Source organism: Wallemia mellicola, assembly GCF_000263375.1.
Source record: "Wallemia mellicola CBS 633.66 unplaced genomic scaffold WALSEscaffold_3, whole genome shotgun sequence".
NCBI lineage: Eukaryota > Fungi > Basidiomycota > Wallemiomycetes > Wallemiales > Wallemiaceae > Wallemia > Wallemia mellicola.
This window is the reverse complement of record NW_006531960.1, coordinates 344,080-364,457: the sequence shown is the minus strand read 5'-3', so window position 1 is coordinate 364,457 and position 20,378 is coordinate 344,080. Positions and strand designations below refer to the sequence as shown.

Here is a 20,378-nt window from a genome sequence, read left to right as displayed (position 1 = left end):
CGGTCGTTATAGGTAGAATAGTCGATGAAGTGTTTCACAATGCGGCCGCAATAAATAATACAAGCTCCAATATGTGATCGTATGACACAATAAAAAAAAATTCTTCAACTTAAACCAAAAGAAAAATAAAATAAAAGATAATGCACTCTATGGAACGACAAGGCATTTGAAGACACCCTCAAAAAAATGTGGCAAAAGAAATTGGTCACTACAAGGCTCGAACTTGTGACTTTGGAGTATCCGCGATTTATCGCATTATTAGCTCCACACTCTAACCAACTGAGTTAAGCGACCGATGATATTGGATTTTCACAACCATATGTGTAGACAGTAAGCTAAAATGACGTCATTAAAAATTTCTTAAAATTCCGTAAGCTGAGTCTATCATGCCGTTTTACGAAAATAGCCAAGGGAAACTTCCAGAAAAGGTGGCACCCCCTCAAATACTCGCTCTTTAAGGAGTATTGATAGATGCAATGTAATTTTGCATCGTCTTAATAAGTATCTACATATATATGTATTACTATCAAAACTGGTAAGCTAATAGTATTAAGGCCATATCGTATGTCCGCTTAAAAGATAATAACATTCAATTTCAAATTATATTTCAGTATAACTGGCTATTAAAGAGCGACGTAATGAACAAATACAATAACTTAAAGTAAATTTAATAACCCCTCTCAGAAAAAGGTAAGGAGATAAGATATTCTGTAGATAATGTGTGTCATCTTCTTATTACTTTATTATATTTATCAAATCAGAAAGATCAATTGTTCATATATTTTATTATATATATATATATATTATGATTATTGCTATTTCAACTCGCTTATTTACTTCAAATTATCTAATTTATACCTAATTTTTGTGCTGTTTTATTTTGTTCCATTGTTTCATTTTCATAATCCAGAAATAAATTAATATACGTCTAATTCTTGTCATCACAGCAGTGTTCGTTCCATACATCCAAGTCGGCCGACGTGATTAGACATAAGTCATCACCATGATTCCAAAGGATCTCTTGACGACTCTTGTCAAATTCATAGAAACTCTCTAAAGAGAAGCTCTTCATATTTTCTGTATCCAAAACATAGTTCCCATCGTATTTGTTCTAATCGCCAGGAGAAATAAGCTTATCTTCTAGTCTACCTATTAGACGGCTTTCATCAGTTTCGTCCGAGTGCGAAACGAAGGACGTCTTGTCATCAGTTAAAGCTAAACTAGACAAAATAGTAGTTCTGGCCCTTTCGGCCATATTAATTCTTTTCGTTTCCCAGCACTGGACCTTGTCTGAGTAGGCCTCCGCCCATGCGATAGACGATATGACATACTGAACAACAGTAAAGCCAAAAAGAAGCCCCAATTTGTCCTTAAAGTTATTCGACATGAGATAGTACATGTTTGAAATACAGCAGCAAATCAATATATATATATATAATACAATTAAAAATGCTTTTTTTCTCGATTTATAATTGATAGGTCTATTTTTAACTTTGGTTCCTAACAGTTCGGAGGACAATGACTCTTGCCGTCAGGTCTATATAGATAAAGAGGTATGTTATGGTAAGCTTTCTTTGGTTTAACAGTCCTAAAAACTTCTTTATGTAGAAGTTTTTTTTTTCAATAATGACGCGTGCTTAATGTTTATAAACCAACAGATAATCATAATTGGATGATGTCAAATCATCATCCCTTGAATTGATCGACATTGTGTACGCTAACTTTAGCTCCATGACTAACTACGATAGGAATTAGAGCTGAGCTGCAACCAACTGCGATATCTCTTCTTTTGTGTGGTCAAAATACCACATCTGATACTCTCGTCGAGGCCCAAGGCTATACGCTCGTTATTTGAGCCATTTACCTTCTTCTTTATATTTAGTAAAGATTATTTTCGTTATACAATTCGTAGTGCTCTTCATCAACGAATGGGTGATTCCTGTTTTCCACGGGGTACGCCCTGATGTTATGAGTTACATTATTATTAGAATCATGCAGTGATTCGCAAAAAGGGATATCGGAGTCTTACATTACAGAATTAGTTACAGGGGAACCTGATTAGGGTTATGGGAGACTTTTGTATGTAAATTTGTTAAAACATCATGAATTACTAGCACGCAGTATTTCTTTTTTTTTCTTCCTTTTTGCAGGATTCGTCTAATTCTGCGCTATAGGACGTAGCTCGTCATTGTCTTGATATAATTGAATGAAAGCGAGACACATACATTCTTTGCCGCACTGATGAGGAACTCTACACAATGAACTCATAGTGTGCTTCGTCCACAAATACAAATGGGTTATGGTTAAGGTTATATTATAGTTCAAAGTGTTTCTCATCAGATATTTACGTCGTTTGTGAATCGAGGTTTCGCTTGATTCTGTCTATGGTGTTCTTGAGTTGCTTGAGGAGAGCTAGAGCGTCTATCAGGAAGGTTCGTCCGGCAAAATCCTTGATCTCATTGATGGTTTTGAATACTACATAATGATTATAGTGTTGTAGCCATGCTGCTTGTAGTATCTGCAGATCTTTTGGACGGAGACGACAACAGAATCATTCTCGCCACCATATGAACATTCCTGCTTGAAATAGTCGATTATATGATCGATGACGAATGATGAAATAAAGATGAACACCCAGCTTCAGCACAAATGGCAGCTTGTCCGAAATCAAAGAGGTGGGTCGGGCTACAGTGAATACCATCAGCTTCTAAGGCTTTACCTACTTAGATAATTTCTCAAATGGAGGAGATCCTGAAGATGATGTATCCTTGTTAACGCCCTTTCCATACAGAGTTGGTTTATTCTAGGTGCTTTTTCCTTGAATTATACGCACCGTAGTACATATACAAGGCTCAGTTGTCTGGACTTATATCTGAACTTAAACCTGTCGGTAGAAATCCCTCGACTATTCTATGACTTTAAATGATACTCTGACACGTCCATCAAGGTTTTAAAGCTATCATAATATCATTAAGGATTATAAACTTATGTATATCCATAATTAGTTAACTCAGTATATATGGGATCTTTGCATCAATTAATAGCTCTAGGAAAAGGCGTTAAGACACAAATTCAAAAATTTAAATCAGGTTACGACTAGCGTAATATTAATTTGACCGAACGAATGACAATAGTTTGTGAAGATATGATGATTTAGTGAAAAGAAGAAAATAGCTCAGCTATTGTGTTAAGACTCCCGGTACGCGTCGCTGAAACTATCCTGTAACAGCAACAATGGGTTTATAAAACATAGCTTAGGCCTCGGTCCATGTTAATTCACATAAACCTTGGTCCATGTTGCCATTGGTGAGTTGGCTGAAAAGACCTTCGCTTAAATCGATTTGGTTGTCTGTACAAGTAGGACCTGTGGTTGTTTAGCTGATATACAAGTAAACATCAGGTAAACTTACATTGGTCAACTGCTGTTGCGTCAACTACTTGACCAGTCTTGGTGTTAGTGACTGTGTAATGCTTGTAGCAGTTCTCTCCGTTACCATATTGGACGGTAGGAAGGGCGATAACCATGTCTGATGGTGCTGATTGTGCACCACATGCACCCAAACCGACAGCAAAGAAGGATCCTATTCCAGAGATGAGACCGCGCTTTGTAATGTCAAAGACTTGTCCATCAGACTTTGGGACTGGGGCTGCGAAAGCGATAGCAGCAACGAAAGCGAAAATTGTGATAAGTAAGTTTGAGAAGTTCATCTTGTTGATTCAATTAAAGAATGTGTGTGTTTAGAGAAAAGTTATCTGCTCAGCAGGAATTGAAGTATGAAGTTGTTTGAGTTAAAAGAAGTATTTTGGGATGTGACTTCTATAGGATGGTCTGGACTAAAAGGTACGCTGTCCCGACATGCACACGCTCTGACATTTCTAAAATGTTTCAAAGATGTCTAACTTTTATAATGCCTTATATAGATAGTAAAAGCTATTATGATATATTGCAAGGGTACATAATGCATAATAGTACTTTATTCGATCAGGACAGGAGGCCCGAGCGATGCCCCAACACACGGTGGATAGGGCTATCTTCCCGATCCAAAGCAACCAGAAAAAGCTATAAATCATATGTGCGACAAAGATGCGAAAATCATCATCGTTTGATTTATAGAGTAAGATATGTGAGATATATTCATGACTAAGATCAATCACGCTTGGAATTTCATGTAACAAGATGAAAGGAAAATATGAAAGGATAAAGATTGCGTCTAATAAGCCACATAAAGAGTAGATTATGTTACTATGCTTATGACTTGTGACTGTTGACAGATGGTATCGTAGACTTAGCTAGAAGGACGAAAGCAGTATAATAATAAAAGTATTGGCAATAATTAAGATAATAAATAAAAATAATGTATATATTTTGGCTTGTAAAACAGTTTTAAAATTTATATTTCGAATCCTAGGCCTTTCATACTTTTAGTTCAAAAACCACAAAGCACTTATACCTGAAAAATGTCGCTTGACGTCGGAGATGTAGACGCATGGATTGACACATTATCACAATGCAAACAATTATCAGAATCTGACGTTAAATTGCTCTGTGACAAGGTATCGTCACTCACTGCCAACTCATGGAGCTCATCTGATGATTTATGTAGGCACGAGAGATACTCATAGAGGAATCGAACGTACAGCCTGTGAAGTGCCCAGTTACTGTCTGCGGTGATATTCACGGTCAATTTGTGGGTCTACCGCATCCCACATCTAATCAGCTCATCCGTTTATAGCACGATTTAATTGAACTCTTTAGAATAGGAGGAAATTCCCCTTCAACGAATTATTTATTCATGGGTGATTATGTCGACAGGGGGTACTACTCAGTCGAAACTGTTACTTTACTCGTCGCACTCAAACTTCGTTATAGAGAGAGAATTACTATTCTTCGTGGTAATCATGAATCCAGACAGATCACTCAAGTATACGGTTTCTATGACGAGTGCTTGAGGAAGTATGGCAACGCAAATGTCTGGAAGTTCTTCACTGACTTATTTGATTATCTTCCATTGACAGCTTTAATTGACAATCAAGTAAGTTGTTTAATTATCAACCTATTCTATGATCTAATAATAAATCAGATATTTTGTCTTCACGGTGGTTTATCCCCTTCAATTGATACTCTTGATCATATTCGCTCAATTGACCGTATTCAAGAAGTTCCTCATGAAGGTCCTATGTGTGATCTTCTCTGGTCAGATCCCGACGATCGTTGCGGCTGGGGTATATCTCCTCGTGGTGCCGGTTACACATTCGGTCAAGACATTTCAGAAGCATTCAATCACTCAAATGGTTTGACACTTGTAGCTCGTGCTCATCAGCTTGTTATGGAAGGTTACAATTGGTCTCAAGATAGGAATGTAGTCACGCTGTTCTCCGCACCAAACTATTGTTATAGATGTGGTAATCAAGCTGCTATTATGGAAATTGATGAAAATCTCAAGTATACTTTCCTACAATTTGATCCAGCACCAAGAGCTGGTGAACCGATGGTATCTCGAAGAGTTCCGGACTACGTAGGTTTGATTTTGAAAAATACTTATCAACATCTAACGATCATCACAGTTCTTATAGGCTATTACTCACTGTATTTATGTTTGCATTGGGTATTCTAACTTGTACAATGTGTAACTACGAAAATAAATGTAACGACAACAAATAATAATAGCTCATTATGTTTCTAGCGATTCATTAATCAATTTCGATGACTTCTTTATTACCTTTATCTGGTTTCGTGTTAAATTTATGCTGGGTTGAGTTGAGCTACTTTACTTACTTCTGGCTTTACTTGGACCAGCCTTTGACTTAGGATCACTTCGTTTGTGGTCACTCGGCTTGATATCTTGACATAGGAAAGCCTTAAAATATATTAGATCAAAGGTCAACCACAACTGTCACTTACATCCCATGCACTACCTGTATCTTCACTAAATGTACCTTAGAGAGGCCCTTAATTTTTAGAAAGGGCTAACTCACACTTTAATATCGCCCATTAAGTGTCTTCTGTCAACATCGCTTTCAATATAATCAGGTTCATCCTCAGTTGTTGACCTAGATCCCTCTTCTTCTTCTTGCTTAGCTTTCGTCTGAGTATGGTTAGCGTAATAAGTATTGTTTATTTATATTCACCAGAGCAGATAAGCGCATTTCTGTTGCTTCAAGTCGAATTTGCCGTGCATTTTTTGACGATGCTCGCTTCTTGTAGGTGGAATTTAAATCTTGACTTTTATCCAATTGTAAAGAAGCACCATCAACGCGATTACCTGCACCAATAATCATTCCCTTACGCGTTAATGGTTTCTTACGCTTTTTATGTCTCCAGATACTTGACTTGGGGCGAGATTGTGCACCACCTAGAGATATTTAGCTAAGTGTAGACAGTTATCTATGAACGTACCGCAAATGTACTCCATGAAATCACCAGCTACGAGGGCGGTCTCACCTTGGACAGTAGCATTGTCTGCTAACCTGGTACCAGATGACCAGTATCCATCACCAAAGTAGCCTTTCTCCCTTAAAGACGTGACTTTAATCCGCAACTCTTCGTTGTACTGTATATCATTAAACTAGAAGATCGTTTATAGTAACACACACTTTGTGAAATGCTTTGGAGTGGTTCATGTCTGTTGGGATTAATATTTATTAGTCGAAAGGCTGGTGCCTACGCTTTATATGCTGCATCATATGTTAATAATATATCACCCATGAGATATTTATTACCCACCGCAAGTTCATGACAGAGAACATTGCTGTATACTTCTTTAGATATATCCCTTAAGATCTAGTGTTGCTTACAGCAAGAAAGGAAAAGGATAAAACTGGCCATTCGGTCTCCTAAGAACGAGCTCTAATGGGTGTCGTCATGAACCGATAACATCACACTAGAATCGAACGCACCAACGATCTTAATAATGTTGTTACTCAATTCTAATATTGAAATGAACATACGTACATCACCTGCATTCCAATTTCTACCGGCAAAGACTTGGTTAAACTCGTACTCCTCGAAACTATTCACTTTGAGACCCTCAGACTTCATCACTGGCCTCACTTGTGCTGCTAGAGAACGTAAAAGCCTAAAACTATATTAGGACGCCCTCCACTTATCAGATCTGCTTACTCCCTGGCTTCACTTTGTTTGGCCGATGGTAGAGCAGTAGTGAAATTTATATGAGGATTGGGGTTCGCTTCCTTCTCGTTGATTCTTTGAATCACTCAATTAGGTGTTCTGACTACCCTTAACGATCTACACACCTTAAAACCATGATGATGTAAGTCGTTAAGAGGAATAAGACACAATGTTATTGACAAATGCACTATAATTACAAATATAATATATAATTAGATTTACACTTTGTAGCTCTCTTAGGACATTCAATAGTCAGTCCGGCCAACACATTTATTGGAATGCCCGTGATTGCTGACATCCGGCCAAGCATCAGAAGTGGTTTCCGGGCTTTATACTTCAATCAGGGCTTGTTTGTGTAATAGCTGCAGGGTTGAGCTATTTAGCCCGGAATTTTTTAACACGTTCCTGGCATACACAAAGAAGTTATGAAGACTTTAGTATTTAAATACGGGGAGCTGGCTCTATAAGAGAGCTGTGTTACTTTTGTTTAACGCTTTCATTATTATCACAAACCGGTGTTTGGCCCTTGTTTTGATTTTTAATTCAGACAGCTCAGGCCCCTATAAGAAGAAGAATTTTTAAACAGACTTTGATTATAAACAACAACAACAAGTTTATACAACGTCGCCCGGTGCGCATTTTCTACATCTTCAAGTCTCTTCATATTTCAAACACAACGCTAGACGCAATGTTCTTCAAAAGCTCACTCCTCGCAACTATTGCTGCTGTTGCAGCCCACGGTACAGTCTCACAGATTGATGTCTCTGGTGGACAATCTTACAAGGGTCCATTGATCAACTCAGGCGACAGAAACAGTCCAATTTGGCATGTTTCTACGTCTGACCCTACAACAAACCTTCAAAGTAGCAACATGTTCTGTGGTCCAGACGCTACCTCTGGTGGCCAATCACCTTCTATTGGCGCTGGCTCCACCCTTACCATCCATTGGGGACAAGGATACACCGACAGCGGTGACCAATGGCCTCACAACACCGGTCCAATAATGACCTATATGGCTAAATGTAACGGTGACTGCTCAAACGCAGATTCCGGTAGTACCAAATTCTTTAAGATCTCAGAACTTGGTATCGAGAATGGTCAATGGGTACAAGCACAGCTTAAGCAAGGTCAACCATACTCTGTTCAGATCCCAAGTGACCTCCAAGCAGGTGAGTAATGATTCTTTAGTGAGACAATGTTAAGACATTCATAGGTAACTACTTGTTGAGAACGGAAATTGACTCACTCCACTCTGGAATTGAAATTTATCCAAGCTGCTCACAATGGACCATCACTGGTGATGGCTCAAACGCTTATGATTCTAGCGCAACAGCAAGCTTCCCTGGTGCCTACTCCAGCTCAGACGCAGGTTTCCAAGGTGCTGGCAGCTCAATCTACAATGTACAATCAGACAGCTCCTACCAATTCCCAGGCCCAGAGCCAGTAACTAGTGGTCAATCTAGTAGCTCATCCGGCTCAACTGGTGGTAATTCTAATAACGTTGCTGCTCAACAATCAACTTCAAGTTCAGAAAGTCAATCAACCTCAAGTGCAGAAAGTCAACCAACTTCTACTCAACAATCTCAAGCCCAACCAACTTCATCCTCATCAGGTTCAAACTCAGGCTCAGGTAGCTCAGGTAGCTCATCTGGTGGCGATTGTAACAGCCAGTACGAACAGTGCATTCAAGCTTGGGTACCAGGCAGTGGAAACTTTGATTGCCAGACTGAATTTGTCTCATGTCAACAGCAATCATTAGGTAGACGTCAATCCGCCATGCAAGGAGCTACTAAGCGTTCATCATCAATGAAGCGCTCACAAATGCGTCACGCAAGAAACCAATATCGTCGTAAGATTCGTTTCTAAAGAGACATTACGGATCAGATTCATTTAAATAGATGAAGGACTGGTTTCCTTCAAAGTTTATTTTTTAGCATATCAGTTTAGTTCAGTTTAGATACCTTGAAGGTATCTTGTACTCTATTTAACGCTCGTTCATGATCATAGATCCGGAGATCTCCTGAAGATGTAAATAATACATATTTGATTGTTGATCGATCATTTTTTTCAAAATGAAGAAGTTTCTGCGAATGCCTGTGCAGTGAGAAATCTTTAATCAAGTTGAATTACTCTGTTATACGAATGAGGAAATGTTAGAATTATTACCTTGAATTTGCTTATTATGATGTCTTTCAAAGGAATATTGCGATGTACTTCTTTCATCTGCTTTGATTAGTTGTTTTAGGGAAGACATTATCACACCCTGAGTATGGAACGTGAAATATCGTTGTCAACAGACCGACGCGTGGTCAGTAAGTTGCTGTAATGGTCTCATCTTTTTTGAATCTGTAAAATACAACTTCGGTCTGGTTCAGTAATGTCTGAATTTTATCATACAACGTGATTAGAAATTAAGTCCAAAAGTATAAAACTTTCACTAACGTAACTTTTAGCATTATAGAGTTGATACTCTTCTATCTGATCTTTATTATGAACTATTCTTTATGATAAGGTATTTGGTCATCTAAATTTGGTCATCTAAATGTCGTTCGTGGTAAATGAAACAACGAGACGATGTTTAAAAGATAATATAGTTTACTAACGACATACTGGGTGACATACATACGAGATGATCGAAGAAGTTGAAAATAACATGGTATTGACAATACTAACTAAGCTTCTTTTTTTATAAGTCAACTCTGGTTTTGGTATTATCGACTGAGGTTTATCAATACATACTTAGAGTTATGCAAACTTTGATACAATACATGAAGAAGTCAAACGCTGAAAGTACTTTCGAAATTATTTAAGACACAATTTATTGCTAATTTGTATGTAAACCATTAACATCCATTTACAAACAAAACAAAGTTGTTGAAAATTCGTTTATGTCTATATAGTCTACGAATTATATCTATATTAAACCGCAAGTTATACGGTAGGTAAGTTATGCAAGTGAAAGTAAGTAATTGAAATTCGTAATTTACATTGCTGAGCGACCAGCAGCTGAATTAATATGTTAATTTTGAGCTGATATTTAAGATGTAACACTTACTTTCGATTGGTAAGAAAAATTGTGAAAGTCCGCAGAAAAGGAGTAAAGATCCAGAAACGTAAAGTGGAGTTGGTGATCCTGAAGCAGCGCCCGAGAAGGCATGAATAATTGGGGCGAGCAATCCGAAAAGTCTGTTTAAACTGCTACAAAGTGCGTCTCCCGTTGCACGATGTGGTCCAGGGAATGCTTCTGGTGTGTACTGTAATTTTATTAGTATGATTCTTAATAGAAACAAGTAAACCTACAGCAAAAAGAATACCATACATGGCGTTCTGTGTTAAAGAAACAACGCATTCAAATCCAAGTGTAGCGTGTGCTTCCTTTGTTGAAGAAAAAAGGAAAATGAAGACACCAGTAAGTAGAGTAGACACTGCCATTGCACCACGTCTACCGAGCCAGCGGCCTTTCATTTCAACAAGACCAGCAGCGATTAAAGAGCCAGGGATACCCATTACTGCCTAAATGATGTTAGTAAACGGACAGACGAATTAATTTTTATCGATGTTTCACTTACTTGAATAGTGTAATCGCTATATTGAATTAGCTAGAATACTATATTACTTGTATAAACTCACCGATACGTATGATAAGTATCCGAATCCGTCTTTCCTTCTAAATAAGTTGGCAAGAATGAGTTGTATAAAGGATAGGCGAGACCAATGAGTGCCCAAGAAGTCATTAGTAAGGTTGTGTTCAAAGCAAGTGTTTTTGTGGAGAAAAGTGGCTATTTACCAAGTTAAATGAAGTTATTCGGTATAATATTGACGTACCTTAATGTGTGAAAGATTCATTTGACGAATATTTCTTGTGAGAATTTCCCTAGTGGTGAACTTCTGAGGTACAGTACTAAACTCATCATCTAAATGGCGTGTTGCATCTCTCAATTTCTCCATACTGAGTGGACAAGGAACCTTATTCTTCTTAGCAATATGCTCTATGACTGCAACAGCGGCTTCATCTTGACCTTGACTGAGGAGATACTTGAATTTATTTAGTGATTAATTGCATAGAGAAGGATTCTTAATACATACCTTTGGTGATTCCTTAATTGGTAAAATGATAGTTCTGATGGTAAACATGAAGAGGGTGAAACCACCAACAACGAATAAACCGTAACGCCATCCAGCGTTAGTGTCCCAATTACAATTACCCGCATCAGCAAGTTCCTGTGTGCAACTCCATTTCGATTGACTCACAAAACCCCAAATAGCAACTGAACTAATGAGTTGACCTACAGACCAGAAGGAAGAAAGGAATGTAAGTAACCACTGTTGCTTCTGAGGTAAAAACTCAAGGAATAATGCACCATCAACAGGTAAATTACCACCTAAACCTAAACCGACACCTGCAGCCATAGCGCAAAAAGCGACGAAGTTGTTGGCTGAACCAATAGCAGTACCGAATGCACCAGAGAGGAATAATGTAACATTGAATGATAGACGCTTTTTGTCGTCAGAGTTTTCTGTTATGTTCTAGATTATAGTTACTCACGCGACCGAATACGTCAGCTGAGTAACCGAAGAATGTTGCCCCTATAACTAAACCAACATAGAGAGCGAGCTATGAAGAACGTTAGATGGTAAATATCAAGCTGCTTATACCCACAGTAGCCATTTCATACTTGTATGGTTGAAATTCGTAATCGACCCATGATAAAGTAAGCGCGATAGCTCTGTTATAGGTTTATTTAGGAACTCTAATAAGTTATTATACTCACTGTATCCTAATTCAACTCAATAAAAGCTTAATATTGAGTAATTCGAACTCACCACATATTATCAGCTATAATATCATAGTTAATTGATTGATTGAGAAGTATTATAAGTATATCACTTACCAAGCCTATATACTTATCAGTATAAATTAAACTACTTTCTAAGAAGTACTCACCATCCTAGACCTAAAAGAGCGTGAATATCTTCGTTAAGCGGGAGCATAAAACACGACTTACCTGCTACCAAGAATAGTTGTAGCTGATACAAACCGAAACCCATTTCATTCAAAGCAGAGTTAATCTTTCAAGTGGTTCGTTAGTAAATTCAATTTTTTTAATCGGTGATCTGCCTACCATTTGGCATTTTATCTGTTAGATGACTTAATGATAGTGCTTATCATTGGTAGTATTACTCACAGTGTAGCTCAATTCTAATCCATAGGCTGAACTGTTATCCAGACTAGAACCGCTCACTTGCTTCATATCGTACAAAATATTTTTCTCTGGAGATTGCCCCGACTTATCCGAGCCGGTTTGTAACTGCTGCTCAACGTCTTGATTATTATTCATATTTATTTTGAAGACGACCTTGATCAACGCCGGATTCGCAAGTTTGAGCTGAGAGAAATTCGCCTCTTTTAATATAAAATGGATATGAGTGCATCGTAAAAACTATAAAAATAAGCATATCATTCACTGAGGTTAGCGCAGTTTGCACGTATTTTCCTCGGCTTTGTACGCTCACTCCTTAGTGAGTTTGTTACGATTCCGACCATTTTGATGTCGTCATAATAGGAACATAACAATCTATTGATTTACACTGATCAGCATTACAATGATGTACATAAAAATAAACAAATTATAGTTCAATTGAACTGAAAAAAACTTTTGACAGACGTCTCACCATCCCTACCAAGGTGGGATGACTATTTTTCAGTCATAAGAACCACAAACTTAGAAGTTTTTTTTTTATTAAAAAAAGAAATATCAAATGATTATTGTTCATTTATCAGATTGGTACAATACTCATTGAATCATTACAAACTACCTCCAAAGCAAATTTCAGCGAATCGGCAATATTGCTATCGAATTTTTGTATGGTTTTTAATGGTTCTTCTCCAATACCTTCACATGATACATCTCTTTCTAACCTATTAAGTACTTCATTTGTTGATTGTGACAGGAATGCTCTAATTGCCAATGGATCGGATCGATGTGCTGCTGGCGTGAGGTTATTTTTAAGATTAATATGCGTTGATTTCAAAGCTATTAATGGTTGTGATTTTGGTAATTTTGCGAGATTCGCCGATGTGAGTGCCGTCATGCGAACCACCGGAAGCTTTTATCATCGTTAGCTGATAAATCACCTGTTAAATTTAAGCTATGCCTACCAAGAGGTAATGGTAGGATGATGCATTTATGTAGGTATGACCAAGCCTTATGGATGACACCAATATGAATGCAACATCGTTCAATAAAGTTTCCTTAAATGGAGAATCTGAAATCGAATCCCAATTCTTTATTAAAATTTCCAAAGTATGTACTAAAGTACTCCAAACTTCATACCAATGGTAGGCTTTTATTTAAATTAAAATTGACATCTTGTTCATAGGGAGATTACTCACATAATTTAACCTGTAACCTTTGAATATGCCAGAGTACGCGATTGATGATATGTACTGCAATTAATGTGTTTTCAATGTTAAAACTATCTTTATTTGTCGTAGTGGGTATGTTAAAGCGTAAGTATATGATACAGCAATCCAAAATTGATTCCATTAATGGTCTGTGCGGCTTTGGTAATGGTAATTGAGGTCTACGTTGCCTGCAAATGTCTATACGTTTACTATCTATTACTGATGTTGATGAATTAGGTGTTGATGGTGTGTTTGTACCATTCGATTGCACTTTAGGACTCTTTGGTGATTGTGGAATTGAAGATTGTGCACTTTTGTTTGACGAAATTGGTTTGAGTAAAATTTCTGCGCATTCATCTGCTTCAACTAAAGCCGAAAGGGTGTATAATCCCAAAGATGCATAAGCTTGTGCGCGACTTGTTACGGATGAATGAGTGAACACATAAGAAAGTGCTGAAATTAGTGTAAGTGGTGCATTTGGCTCATTTTGCGACTGTCTATAAAGTAATTCTTCACAAAGTAAACCTGAAAAGATTGAATTTGCGTTGATAAACTCAAAGAATGGTAGAAGTATAGCTGTGACATTTAGAGGACTATTAAAGCATGAGATAGAGTGTCAACAAAATAACTCGAGACTTACAGATCACTATATACTTCAGTTGAAAGATTTGAATCATCGTCAGAATTTGAAAAAGGGAAGATTGACATTATTGTATTAGAAAATGATCTTGTCGGGTATCTATTATGATATTCACTTATACATTTTTCCATTGCAGTGCTAGTGATTAAGATGATCTTTTTCATAACATCAGTTTCGACAAAATCACGAACACGACGTAAGTATCTATTGAGATTCTGGGCTTGAGCTTTATGATAATTTGCTAAAACACCTATTAACAATGTTGCCTCATAAGTAAAAGCTGTAGTTGTTGGTGATGATATGATTTGAATGAGCGAATTGAATAAATCACGTCTTTGGAAGAAGGCACCAATTGCACCTTGATTGACACCACAGGCGAAGAGTAAAGTTAAGTGAAGAGTACGATGAATGATTATTGAGTCCCTCTCTGGGTATTTGAGTGTATTATCAATTGCTGCGACTAAATCAGACAAAGTCTTATCGTTATGTACGCTGCCAGTGAGAACAAGAGTAATGTTTGAAGAGGTTTTTAACTTTAATATCACAGTTCTTGAAAGTAAAATCATTGTCTGTTAATATTGTCAGATACGTATGATGTATTCAAAAAGAATCGTACTTCTAAAGCGTTTAGTTTCCGTGGATTATCGAAGTCAGAATTCTTATAAAATTCTAATGCTTTTGTAAAGAATAAAGTAATCATAGGCTGGAGATCCTTCTGAATCCTTGAAGAATCGAGTTGATCAAATTGGTTGGCGAACCAAATACGATGATTATAATGCCAGTTTAAACAAAACAAGTCAGTAAAGAAGCTATCTTGATTGGTGTCAGCTTCACTTGGTAGCTTGCTCTATATAGAGGTTAGGATGACTGCGATAAGGGCCGTGCACCTATCTACTCACATCAAAGAAGTGCTGATAAATCTTTATGATCTTTGGTTGTCGCTGTAGAGCGCTGCTCATTTTATTATTTATTATTTAGTTGAAAAGAAGAGAGAAAGGGAGAATCACAACTTTGATAGACGACAATCAAGATTTAATATGAGTGATAAAGCTAGAGAGTTTATTGAACTTCCACAGCAGTTCGTTAAGGAGGGTTCACAGGTAATTTATACTTCCGTAACTATATATCTAAATTGATGAGCTGTAGTTTATGAAGAGATGTACGAAACCAAACAAACGCGGTTAGTTTCATAGCCTAATTAGTAATAAGCTAATAGCCATAAAGAATATATACAAATATGCAAAGCTGTAGCTATTGGTTTTGCTATAATGGGCTTCATTGGTTACTTTGTGAAATTGATTCATATCCCAATGTGAGTTATATTAATATATCAGTTATAACAACCATTAACACTTTTCAGTAATAACATATTAGTGTAAGTTTATTATTTACACGTCATAACATCCAAACTAAGAAATTGAATACAGTGCAGGTCAATAATTTGGTTTGTTAAAAAAAAAAGGGAATCTAATGTAGAAATTAATATTATATCATTCTTACAAAGATCACACGTTAAATGAAAAATTTCTCTTCTTTATATCAACTGTTTTATCAATCTAGTTTATCAATATCAATGGACTTTATTGAACGTAAAATAAATAAATTAGTTAAATTCATTCACATATCTTTAACTATTTGCGTGCTTATTGTATTAATCATAAGCTTTCATATATTTCATTTGAATGTTACGCGTCAATTTGCAGAATATCAAGATCAATTACAATTCAGATCTCATTCGCGTTTAGTTAAAGATAATAAGTGGAAATTTATAGGGTAAGTTATCCTATAAAGTGCTTTGATTAAGATTCAAATAAGCTACTACGACTACGGAACACACCTTCAATATCACACCTGAGAAATCATAACTCATGATCATTTCAAAGCGTCAGAATTAATATGTGATATTATTATACTATCCTAAGTTATAATTCCACCACCGCAACAGAGTAAGACTATTACAGGATCATATACTATAATGTCTACACATCTTCTATCACGAAATCACTAAATCAGGTAGTAAGCTTTGTTATAGCATCGCAAAATCCACTCCCAATCATACATTCAACAGTATCTATATTTTGAGGGACGATCTCATAAGAATACAATAGCATTAACTCTAATTCTTGTAAGAGCTTGTGAAATATAACATTGACACGCAGAGCAATTCATCCATAGTTATGTTTGTTTCTTCGCATTAACGACGAATTGGGATAGATGTACTCAGCATTAAAGGTTCTAGATATATTCTAGTAATTGTTGCTGCTATATTCAGTAATCTCGATCTCGTAATGATGAACAAAGTTCTACAAATCCATTATGACAGCTAGATGATTAGTTAAACATAGCAACGATTCTCACACTTAATAATTAGAAGATGATCAATTACCATAAAATTTAATGTCTTTACTATTGGTTGTCTTGCTTTTTTGTGTCCTGGAGATCTAGTAAAGTACTGTGCACAGAAATATGACTATGTAACACACTAGTACGGTCTTCAATTGAAACTACATTCAGCAACTGACTTTCATTATAGAGAATGGTAAAAAGTTCAGAGCTCCCAGTCAGTCATCGAACGGAAGCAACAATAACATTGTGGTAGTGTACAATATCGAAATTACTGATACCATCAGGGAAAATAACAGACTAAGCCACAAGAATTTACTTACGGAAGAGCGTAAGCACATGTGGATGTTGATACGCTGAAATGCGAAAATCACAAAATAAACAGTACACATATATTCAATTAAACAAAAATTAGCCATGGTGAGAGCGATAATCTCAAGGATTTTGGCTAACACACAGAAAATCGTGTGCTCACTTCAAGTGAATCAATACCAACCAAGGTATACATAGTGTTCAAAACAATGCATCGTGAGAGATCCATGGAATAATTACTGTTGTATTTATTTTATATTTACATCTATTTATACACAGGCAAGTGTAAGATAACTAGATGATTTATTAGTTGAACAAAGAAAATTGGGAAATACATACCCAGCTATTATAGAGAGACCCCCCAAAGGTGTAACTGGACCTAAAAACTTAAACTTTTCTTTATTTAATACTAATGCGAATATTGATCCAGAGAATAATAAAGATCCAGCTAAGATAGCAGGACCAGCAAACTTCGACTTTGATGCACGTGGATGTAAGCTTGTAGCCATCAAAGCCAAACCGTTAAATACTGCGTAATGTGATGCTGTCATCCATGATTCAATCTGCTTTGCTTCTATACCTGACCTTGAACGTAATCCATGAGCGCCGAATGCACCAAAGCTAATACCTGTGGCAGCTAATAATGCACCAGATTTCCAAACTACTGTACTATTCATTTTAGTTTTTTTTTTATTTAGTTGATTGTTTCTTAAAAACGCTTTATCTAGTCAACAGTGATGGCTTTAACACCTGCAGAAGCAAGTGATCCAAAAAAGAACCCACTAAACCCGGAAGGTTTAAAACCGTAAGTTATTATACGAACTTTTCCTTTTCTTTGCTCATATTACTAATAGATGTTGCGTATGTCCGGAGACTAAGAAATTGAGGGATGAATGCTTCTTATTTAACGGTTCGAACGCAGACTCGTCTAATGGATCAACCGACGCTTGTAAGGATGTTCTAGAAGCTCATAAAGCTTGTATGCGTTCGTTCGGCTTCCCAGTTTGAATTATGGCAATCATTAAGCTAAAATATAGACAATTAAATTATTACATCAAAATGTACATCATTATTTATCACTACTTCTTCCCTTGCCTTACTAATAACTTTATTTGATCGCCATCATCCAGATTATAACTGGCTACACTCTTCGAATTTGATAACGTTATATTGCCAAAGTCCAATCTCATTCTACCAATTGGCGGTCCGCGTTTGCCTTCTCCATTCTTGGCTTCTAATGCTTCAGAAATGTACTCGCGTATCACTCCGCTTATTGATGTTAATGGTGTTGGTGATAGTTTAATAACTGATCCGTCAAGTCCCCATTCTGGATTATTCGTGTCAACTGGTAACTTGACTGTCAAGCTGACATAACCATCTGGATGATAAGATAACCACCTATTGAAAGTTTATCAGTATATTTATCAACTATTAAACCATCAGTCTTACTCATCTTCAGTATAATATTGTCCTTCTGGTAACTTTTGAACCTTGAGTCGTTTTGATGGATTAGAGAATGGTTCGATTTCCGCTTGTTCAGCTGTTCTAACATTTCCTGTATTTGGCATATGGAATTTTGGTGCGGAAGGTCCCGAAGGTGCTGCTGAGAAGCTAACACCAGATGGATCATAAACGTCCCCATACGAATTTACCTGAGGACCAGCTGTAGTTGCTTGTTGAGGTTGACTGTCAAGTTAATGAGATATTGAACTTTATGGTGAATAATAGATATAAACTCACTTTATTCCTAATGTTTGATTTATCCTTTCAGCTTGGACTTCAGAAGTAGCTTGCGCTTGGTAACGTTGTGCTACTGTCTCAGCACTGGCAGTATGACCATCCCACACACCTGCTTCTTTCTTTCTCTTGACTTCTTGAGCAGCCGCTTCCGCTTCCCTCTTTCTTTGTTCTGCTTTCTCCATATCTTGACCGAAAATATCTGTACGTCCTTGGGCGAGATTTTTAAGTGAGGAAGCAACATCTGCACCTTGTTGTAATAGAACCGAAGCTTGACGCCTGCTTTCTGCGTATTCTTTGTTTTCTTGCCATTTCGGATCAAGTAGTTCGATACGTAAGTGATTGGCAAATTCCTCGTTTGGTACGAGTGCACCAGAAATTGGTGAACGTGAATAACCTTGTGGGATTTGCTGTTGTTGCTTTTGTGCTTAATCTTAATTAGTATTGTACTATGAGATGAATTACATGACTTACACTTTGGTACGTAATTCGTCTTGATTTTCATACCTTCTGGTGCATTTGAAACAGCTGGCGTAGCTGATGGTTGAGAAAGCGACTGTTCAGTATTACTCTGAGGCTGTTTTGCTTCCATGACAACATCAACATCTTGTGCTCCTGTGTTAGGATTCGTGACAACTTCTTCCTCAAGGAGTGATGTCATCCTCTTTTGAGCCATTGCGAGGTTTCTTACTTCCTTAATTGATAATGGCTTTGGAAGTTCGAGTACTTTATCGGTTTCGGTGATCTCTATAGTCTCACAAACAACGAAGTCCTGCCAGTCGATACTCTGGAAAGCAACTAGATGGTTTCAGTAAATAAAGGTAAGAATAACGAATAACAACGTACGTGTCTCCTTTTCTGACTCTTGTTCACGCTTTTTCAATCCTTCACGCTTATAAGCTTCCCATTCACTACGTGATTTAGCGTTATCTACTAACTTGCTCTTCTTTTGAGATAAACTGAGCTTATCAAATTCTTCATCTAAAGGTGCTGAAGTGCCTTTAATAACTTTCAAGTATTGCTCTACAAAGTTGTTGAACAAACCGAATAAACTGTGATTTGGACGCAAGAAATCAAACTGAGGATTACGATTCTCACGACCGCCTAACATTGAAATGAATGATTTACCACGACGAGCTGTGAATAATGCAGTTAATCTTATAATGTCTCTAATGAAAGAATGAGTGTTTAGAGTGCAAGGAATGAATGGACCCACAAATCTATGGCTAAAGCATTGTCTGGTATTTCAATAGTGAATTCATGTCCTATTGGCTCTTTTGGAATAGGCTTAGAAGGCATAAATGATGGCGTTTGTGAGATTGAAGGCGTGCTTAGAGTGGATTTAGTGAATATATCTACTGATTGATGAGTATAGTATTATATAATTGAATTAGTATTACCTTCTTTATCACCTGCTTTTATTCTCTCAGATTTCCATCTATAATATCCGTGATAAGCGTCTGCGGAGTTCAAGAAAGCGAATTTAGCGTTTGCTCTTTCTTTCTCTCTAATCTTCTCTTCAAGGAGTGGACCGTGTGGTGAATTTGCGACATAATTCGCAGTTTTATCTACAATACCTTTAGAAGAAGACGTCAGTTTAGATCCTAGAGTGAACAACTGAACAAACTTCTTATATCTGGTGGCGGGTAAATCATACCCTCCGGTGGTGGTATTTTTGGCGTTGATCTGTTACCATCCATGAGCTTATTCTTGGTAGTTTAGGTACAAGGAGTATGCTTAAACATCAAGTGTTATAATTATTAATGCGATAATTACAATGGTTGTTTACAATTTAGAAATAATTATTATAA

At 36.9% G+C, this 20,378-nt stretch overlaps 11 protein-coding genes and 1 non-coding gene across 12 annotated transcripts; 5 read left to right on the top strand and 7 right to left on the bottom strand.

Moving 5' to 3' along the window:
* Window positions 1-202: 202 nt before the first annotated feature.
* Window positions 203-294, bottom strand: WALSEDRAFT_t12. Its single transcript has one exon. It is a non-coding gene; the product is annotated as a tRNA-Ile (tRNA).
* Window positions 295-2,605: 2,311 nt separating this feature from the next.
* On the top strand, window positions 2,606-2,807 carry WALSEDRAFT_62683 (hypothetical protein; the record flags this gene model as incomplete). The annotated part of the gene is made up of 2 exons (XM_006956638.1): window positions 2,606-2,675; window positions 2,728-2,807. 2 exons carry the CDS (start codon window positions 2,606-2,608, stop codon window positions 2,805-2,807), a joined length of 150 nt encoding a protein of 49 aa, XP_006956700.1.
* A 447-nt stretch (window positions 2,808-3,254) lies between these two features.
* On the bottom strand, window positions 3,255-3,708 carry WALSEDRAFT_62682 (hypothetical protein; the record flags this gene model as incomplete). Its single annotated transcript, XM_006956637.1, has 2 exons — window positions 3,255-3,364; window positions 3,411-3,708. 2 exons carry the CDS (start codon window positions 3,706-3,708, stop codon window positions 3,255-3,257), a joined length of 408 nt encoding a protein of 135 aa, XP_006956699.1.
* Window positions 3,709-4,733: 1,025 nt separating this feature from the next.
* On the top strand, window positions 4,734-5,703 carry WALSEDRAFT_31438 (Metallo-dependent phosphatase). Its single transcript, XM_006956636.1, has 3 exons — window positions 4,734-5,033; window positions 5,082-5,516; window positions 5,566-5,703. The coding sequence occupies exons 1-3, from the start codon at window positions 4,794-4,796 to the stop codon at window positions 5,572-5,574; spliced, it is 684 nt and encodes a 227-aa protein (XP_006956698.1). The 5' UTR covers window positions 4,734-4,793; the 3' UTR covers window positions 5,575-5,703.
* WALSEDRAFT_62680 (WLM-domain-containing protein) lies at window positions 5,692-7,265 on the bottom strand (the record flags this gene model as incomplete). The annotated part of the gene is made up of 13 exons (XM_006956635.1): window positions 5,692-5,726; window positions 5,777-5,858; window positions 5,903-5,927; window positions 5,977-6,086; window positions 6,130-6,353; window positions 6,398-6,551; window positions 6,595-6,623; window positions 6,666-6,675; window positions 6,725-6,749; window positions 6,796-6,847; window positions 6,898-7,076; window positions 7,121-7,204; window positions 7,255-7,265. The coding sequence occupies 13 exons, from the start codon at window positions 7,263-7,265 to the stop codon at window positions 5,692-5,694; spliced, it is 1,020 nt and encodes a 339-aa protein (XP_006956697.1).
* A 552-nt stretch (window positions 7,266-7,817) lies between these two features.
* On the top strand, window positions 7,818-8,888 carry WALSEDRAFT_50298 (hypothetical protein; the record flags this gene model as incomplete). The annotated part of the gene is made up of 3 exons (XM_006956634.1): window positions 7,818-8,298; window positions 8,343-8,759; window positions 8,797-8,888. The coding sequence occupies 3 exons, from the start codon at window positions 7,818-7,820 to the stop codon at window positions 8,886-8,888; spliced, it is 990 nt and encodes a 329-aa protein (XP_006956696.1).
* Window positions 8,889-9,999: 1,111 nt separating this feature from the next.
* WALSEDRAFT_31436 (membrane transporter) lies at window positions 10,000-12,492 on the bottom strand. Its single transcript, XM_006956633.1, has 14 exons — window positions 12,316-12,492; window positions 12,253-12,267; window positions 12,122-12,199; window positions 11,954-11,967; window positions 11,902-11,907; window positions 11,790-11,856; window positions 11,676-11,744; window positions 11,216-11,626; window positions 10,955-11,164; window positions 10,760-10,908; window positions 10,699-10,714; window positions 10,430-10,642; window positions 10,185-10,383; window positions 10,000-10,135 (listed from the first exon to the last, which is right to left on the bottom strand). The coding sequence occupies exons 1-14, from the start codon at window positions 12,466-12,468 to the stop codon at window positions 10,113-10,115; spliced, it is 1,623 nt and encodes a 540-aa protein (XP_006956695.1). The 5' UTR covers window positions 12,469-12,492; the 3' UTR covers window positions 10,000-10,112.
* A 1,023-nt stretch (window positions 12,493-13,515) lies between these two features.
* Window positions 13,516-14,741, bottom strand: WALSEDRAFT_15120 (hypothetical protein; the record flags this gene model as incomplete). The annotated part of the gene is made up of 2 exons (XM_006956432.1): window positions 13,516-14,128; window positions 14,176-14,741. 2 exons carry the CDS (start codon window positions 14,739-14,741, stop codon window positions 13,516-13,518), a joined length of 1,179 nt encoding a protein of 392 aa, XP_006956494.1.
* A 471-nt stretch (window positions 14,742-15,212) lies between these two features.
* On the top strand, window positions 15,213-15,674 carry WALSEDRAFT_43371 (protein translocase SEC6; the record flags this gene model as incomplete). The annotated part of the gene is made up of 5 exons (XM_006956632.1): window positions 15,213-15,275; window positions 15,322-15,355; window positions 15,400-15,487; window positions 15,536-15,550; window positions 15,603-15,674. The coding sequence occupies 5 exons, from the start codon at window positions 15,213-15,215 to the stop codon at window positions 15,613-15,615; spliced, it is 213 nt and encodes a 70-aa protein (XP_006956694.1). The 3' UTR covers window positions 15,616-15,674.
* Window positions 15,675-17,029: 1,355 nt separating this feature from the next.
* WALSEDRAFT_59552 (DUF423-domain-containing protein) lies at window positions 17,030-17,700 on the bottom strand. Its single transcript, XM_006956631.1, has 2 exons — window positions 17,170-17,700; window positions 17,030-17,124 (listed from the first exon to the last, which is right to left on the bottom strand). The coding sequence occupies exons 1-2, from the start codon at window positions 17,505-17,507 to the stop codon at window positions 17,100-17,102; spliced, it is 363 nt and encodes a 120-aa protein (XP_006956693.1). The 5' UTR covers window positions 17,508-17,700; the 3' UTR covers window positions 17,030-17,099.
* On the top strand, window positions 17,166-18,987 carry WALSEDRAFT_43366 (COX17 cytochrome c oxidase assembly protein a). The gene is made up of 3 exons (XM_006956630.1): window positions 17,166-17,635; window positions 17,685-18,478; window positions 18,595-18,987. The coding sequence occupies exons 1-2, from the start codon at window positions 17,568-17,570 to the stop codon at window positions 17,836-17,838; spliced, it is 222 nt and encodes a 73-aa protein (XP_006956692.1). The 5' UTR covers window positions 17,166-17,567; the 3' UTR covers window positions 17,839-18,478; window positions 18,595-18,987.
* On the bottom strand, window positions 17,910-20,267 carry WALSEDRAFT_62673 (hypothetical protein; the record flags this gene model as incomplete). The annotated part of the gene is made up of 8 exons (XM_006956629.1): window positions 17,910-18,228; window positions 18,280-18,516; window positions 18,571-18,994; window positions 19,042-19,365; window positions 19,414-19,736; window positions 19,784-19,922; window positions 19,968-20,144; window positions 20,195-20,267. The coding sequence occupies 8 exons, from the start codon at window positions 20,265-20,267 to the stop codon at window positions 17,910-17,912; spliced, it is 2,016 nt and encodes a 671-aa protein (XP_006956691.1).
* Window positions 20,268-20,378: the final 111 nt, after the last annotated feature.

Bases quoted from the DNA above. Each gene is read 5' to 3' on its own strand.
- WALSEDRAFT_43366 (XM_006956630.1), top strand. From the start codon at position 17,568: ATGGCTTTAACACCTGCAGAAGCAAGTGATCCAAAAAAGAACCCACTA. The intron at 17,636-17,684 runs GTAAGTTATTAT...TATTACTAATAG, and splicing joins AACCCGGAAGGTTTAAAACC to ATGTTGCGTATGTCCGGAGA.
- WALSEDRAFT_59552 (XM_006956631.1), bottom strand. From the start codon at position 17,507: ATGAATAGTACAGTAGTTTGGAAATCTGGTGCATTATTAGCTGCCACA. The intron at 17,125-17,169 runs GTATGTATTTCC...TAAATCATCTAG, and splicing joins GGTCTCTCTATAATAGCTGG to TTATCTTACACTTGCCTGTG.
- WALSEDRAFT_31438 (XM_006956636.1), top strand. From the start codon at position 4,794: ATGGGTGATTATGTCGACAGGGGGTACTACTCAGTCGAAACTGTTACT. The intron at 5,034-5,081 runs GTAAGTTGTTTA...ATAATAAATCAG, and splicing joins CAGCTTTAATTGACAATCAA to ATATTTTGTCTTCACGGTGG.
- WALSEDRAFT_31436 (XM_006956633.1), bottom strand. From the start codon at position 12,468: ATGAATAATAATCAAGACGTTGAGCAGCAGTTACAAACCGGCTCGGAT. The intron at 11,745-11,789 runs GTGGGTATAAGC...CGTTCTTCATAG, and splicing joins ACAAGTATGAAATGGCTACT to CTCGCTCTCTATGTTGGTTT. The intron at 10,909-10,954 runs GTACGTCAATAT...CTTGGTAAATAG, and splicing joins TGAATCTTTCACACATTAAG to CCACTTTTCTCCACAAAAAC.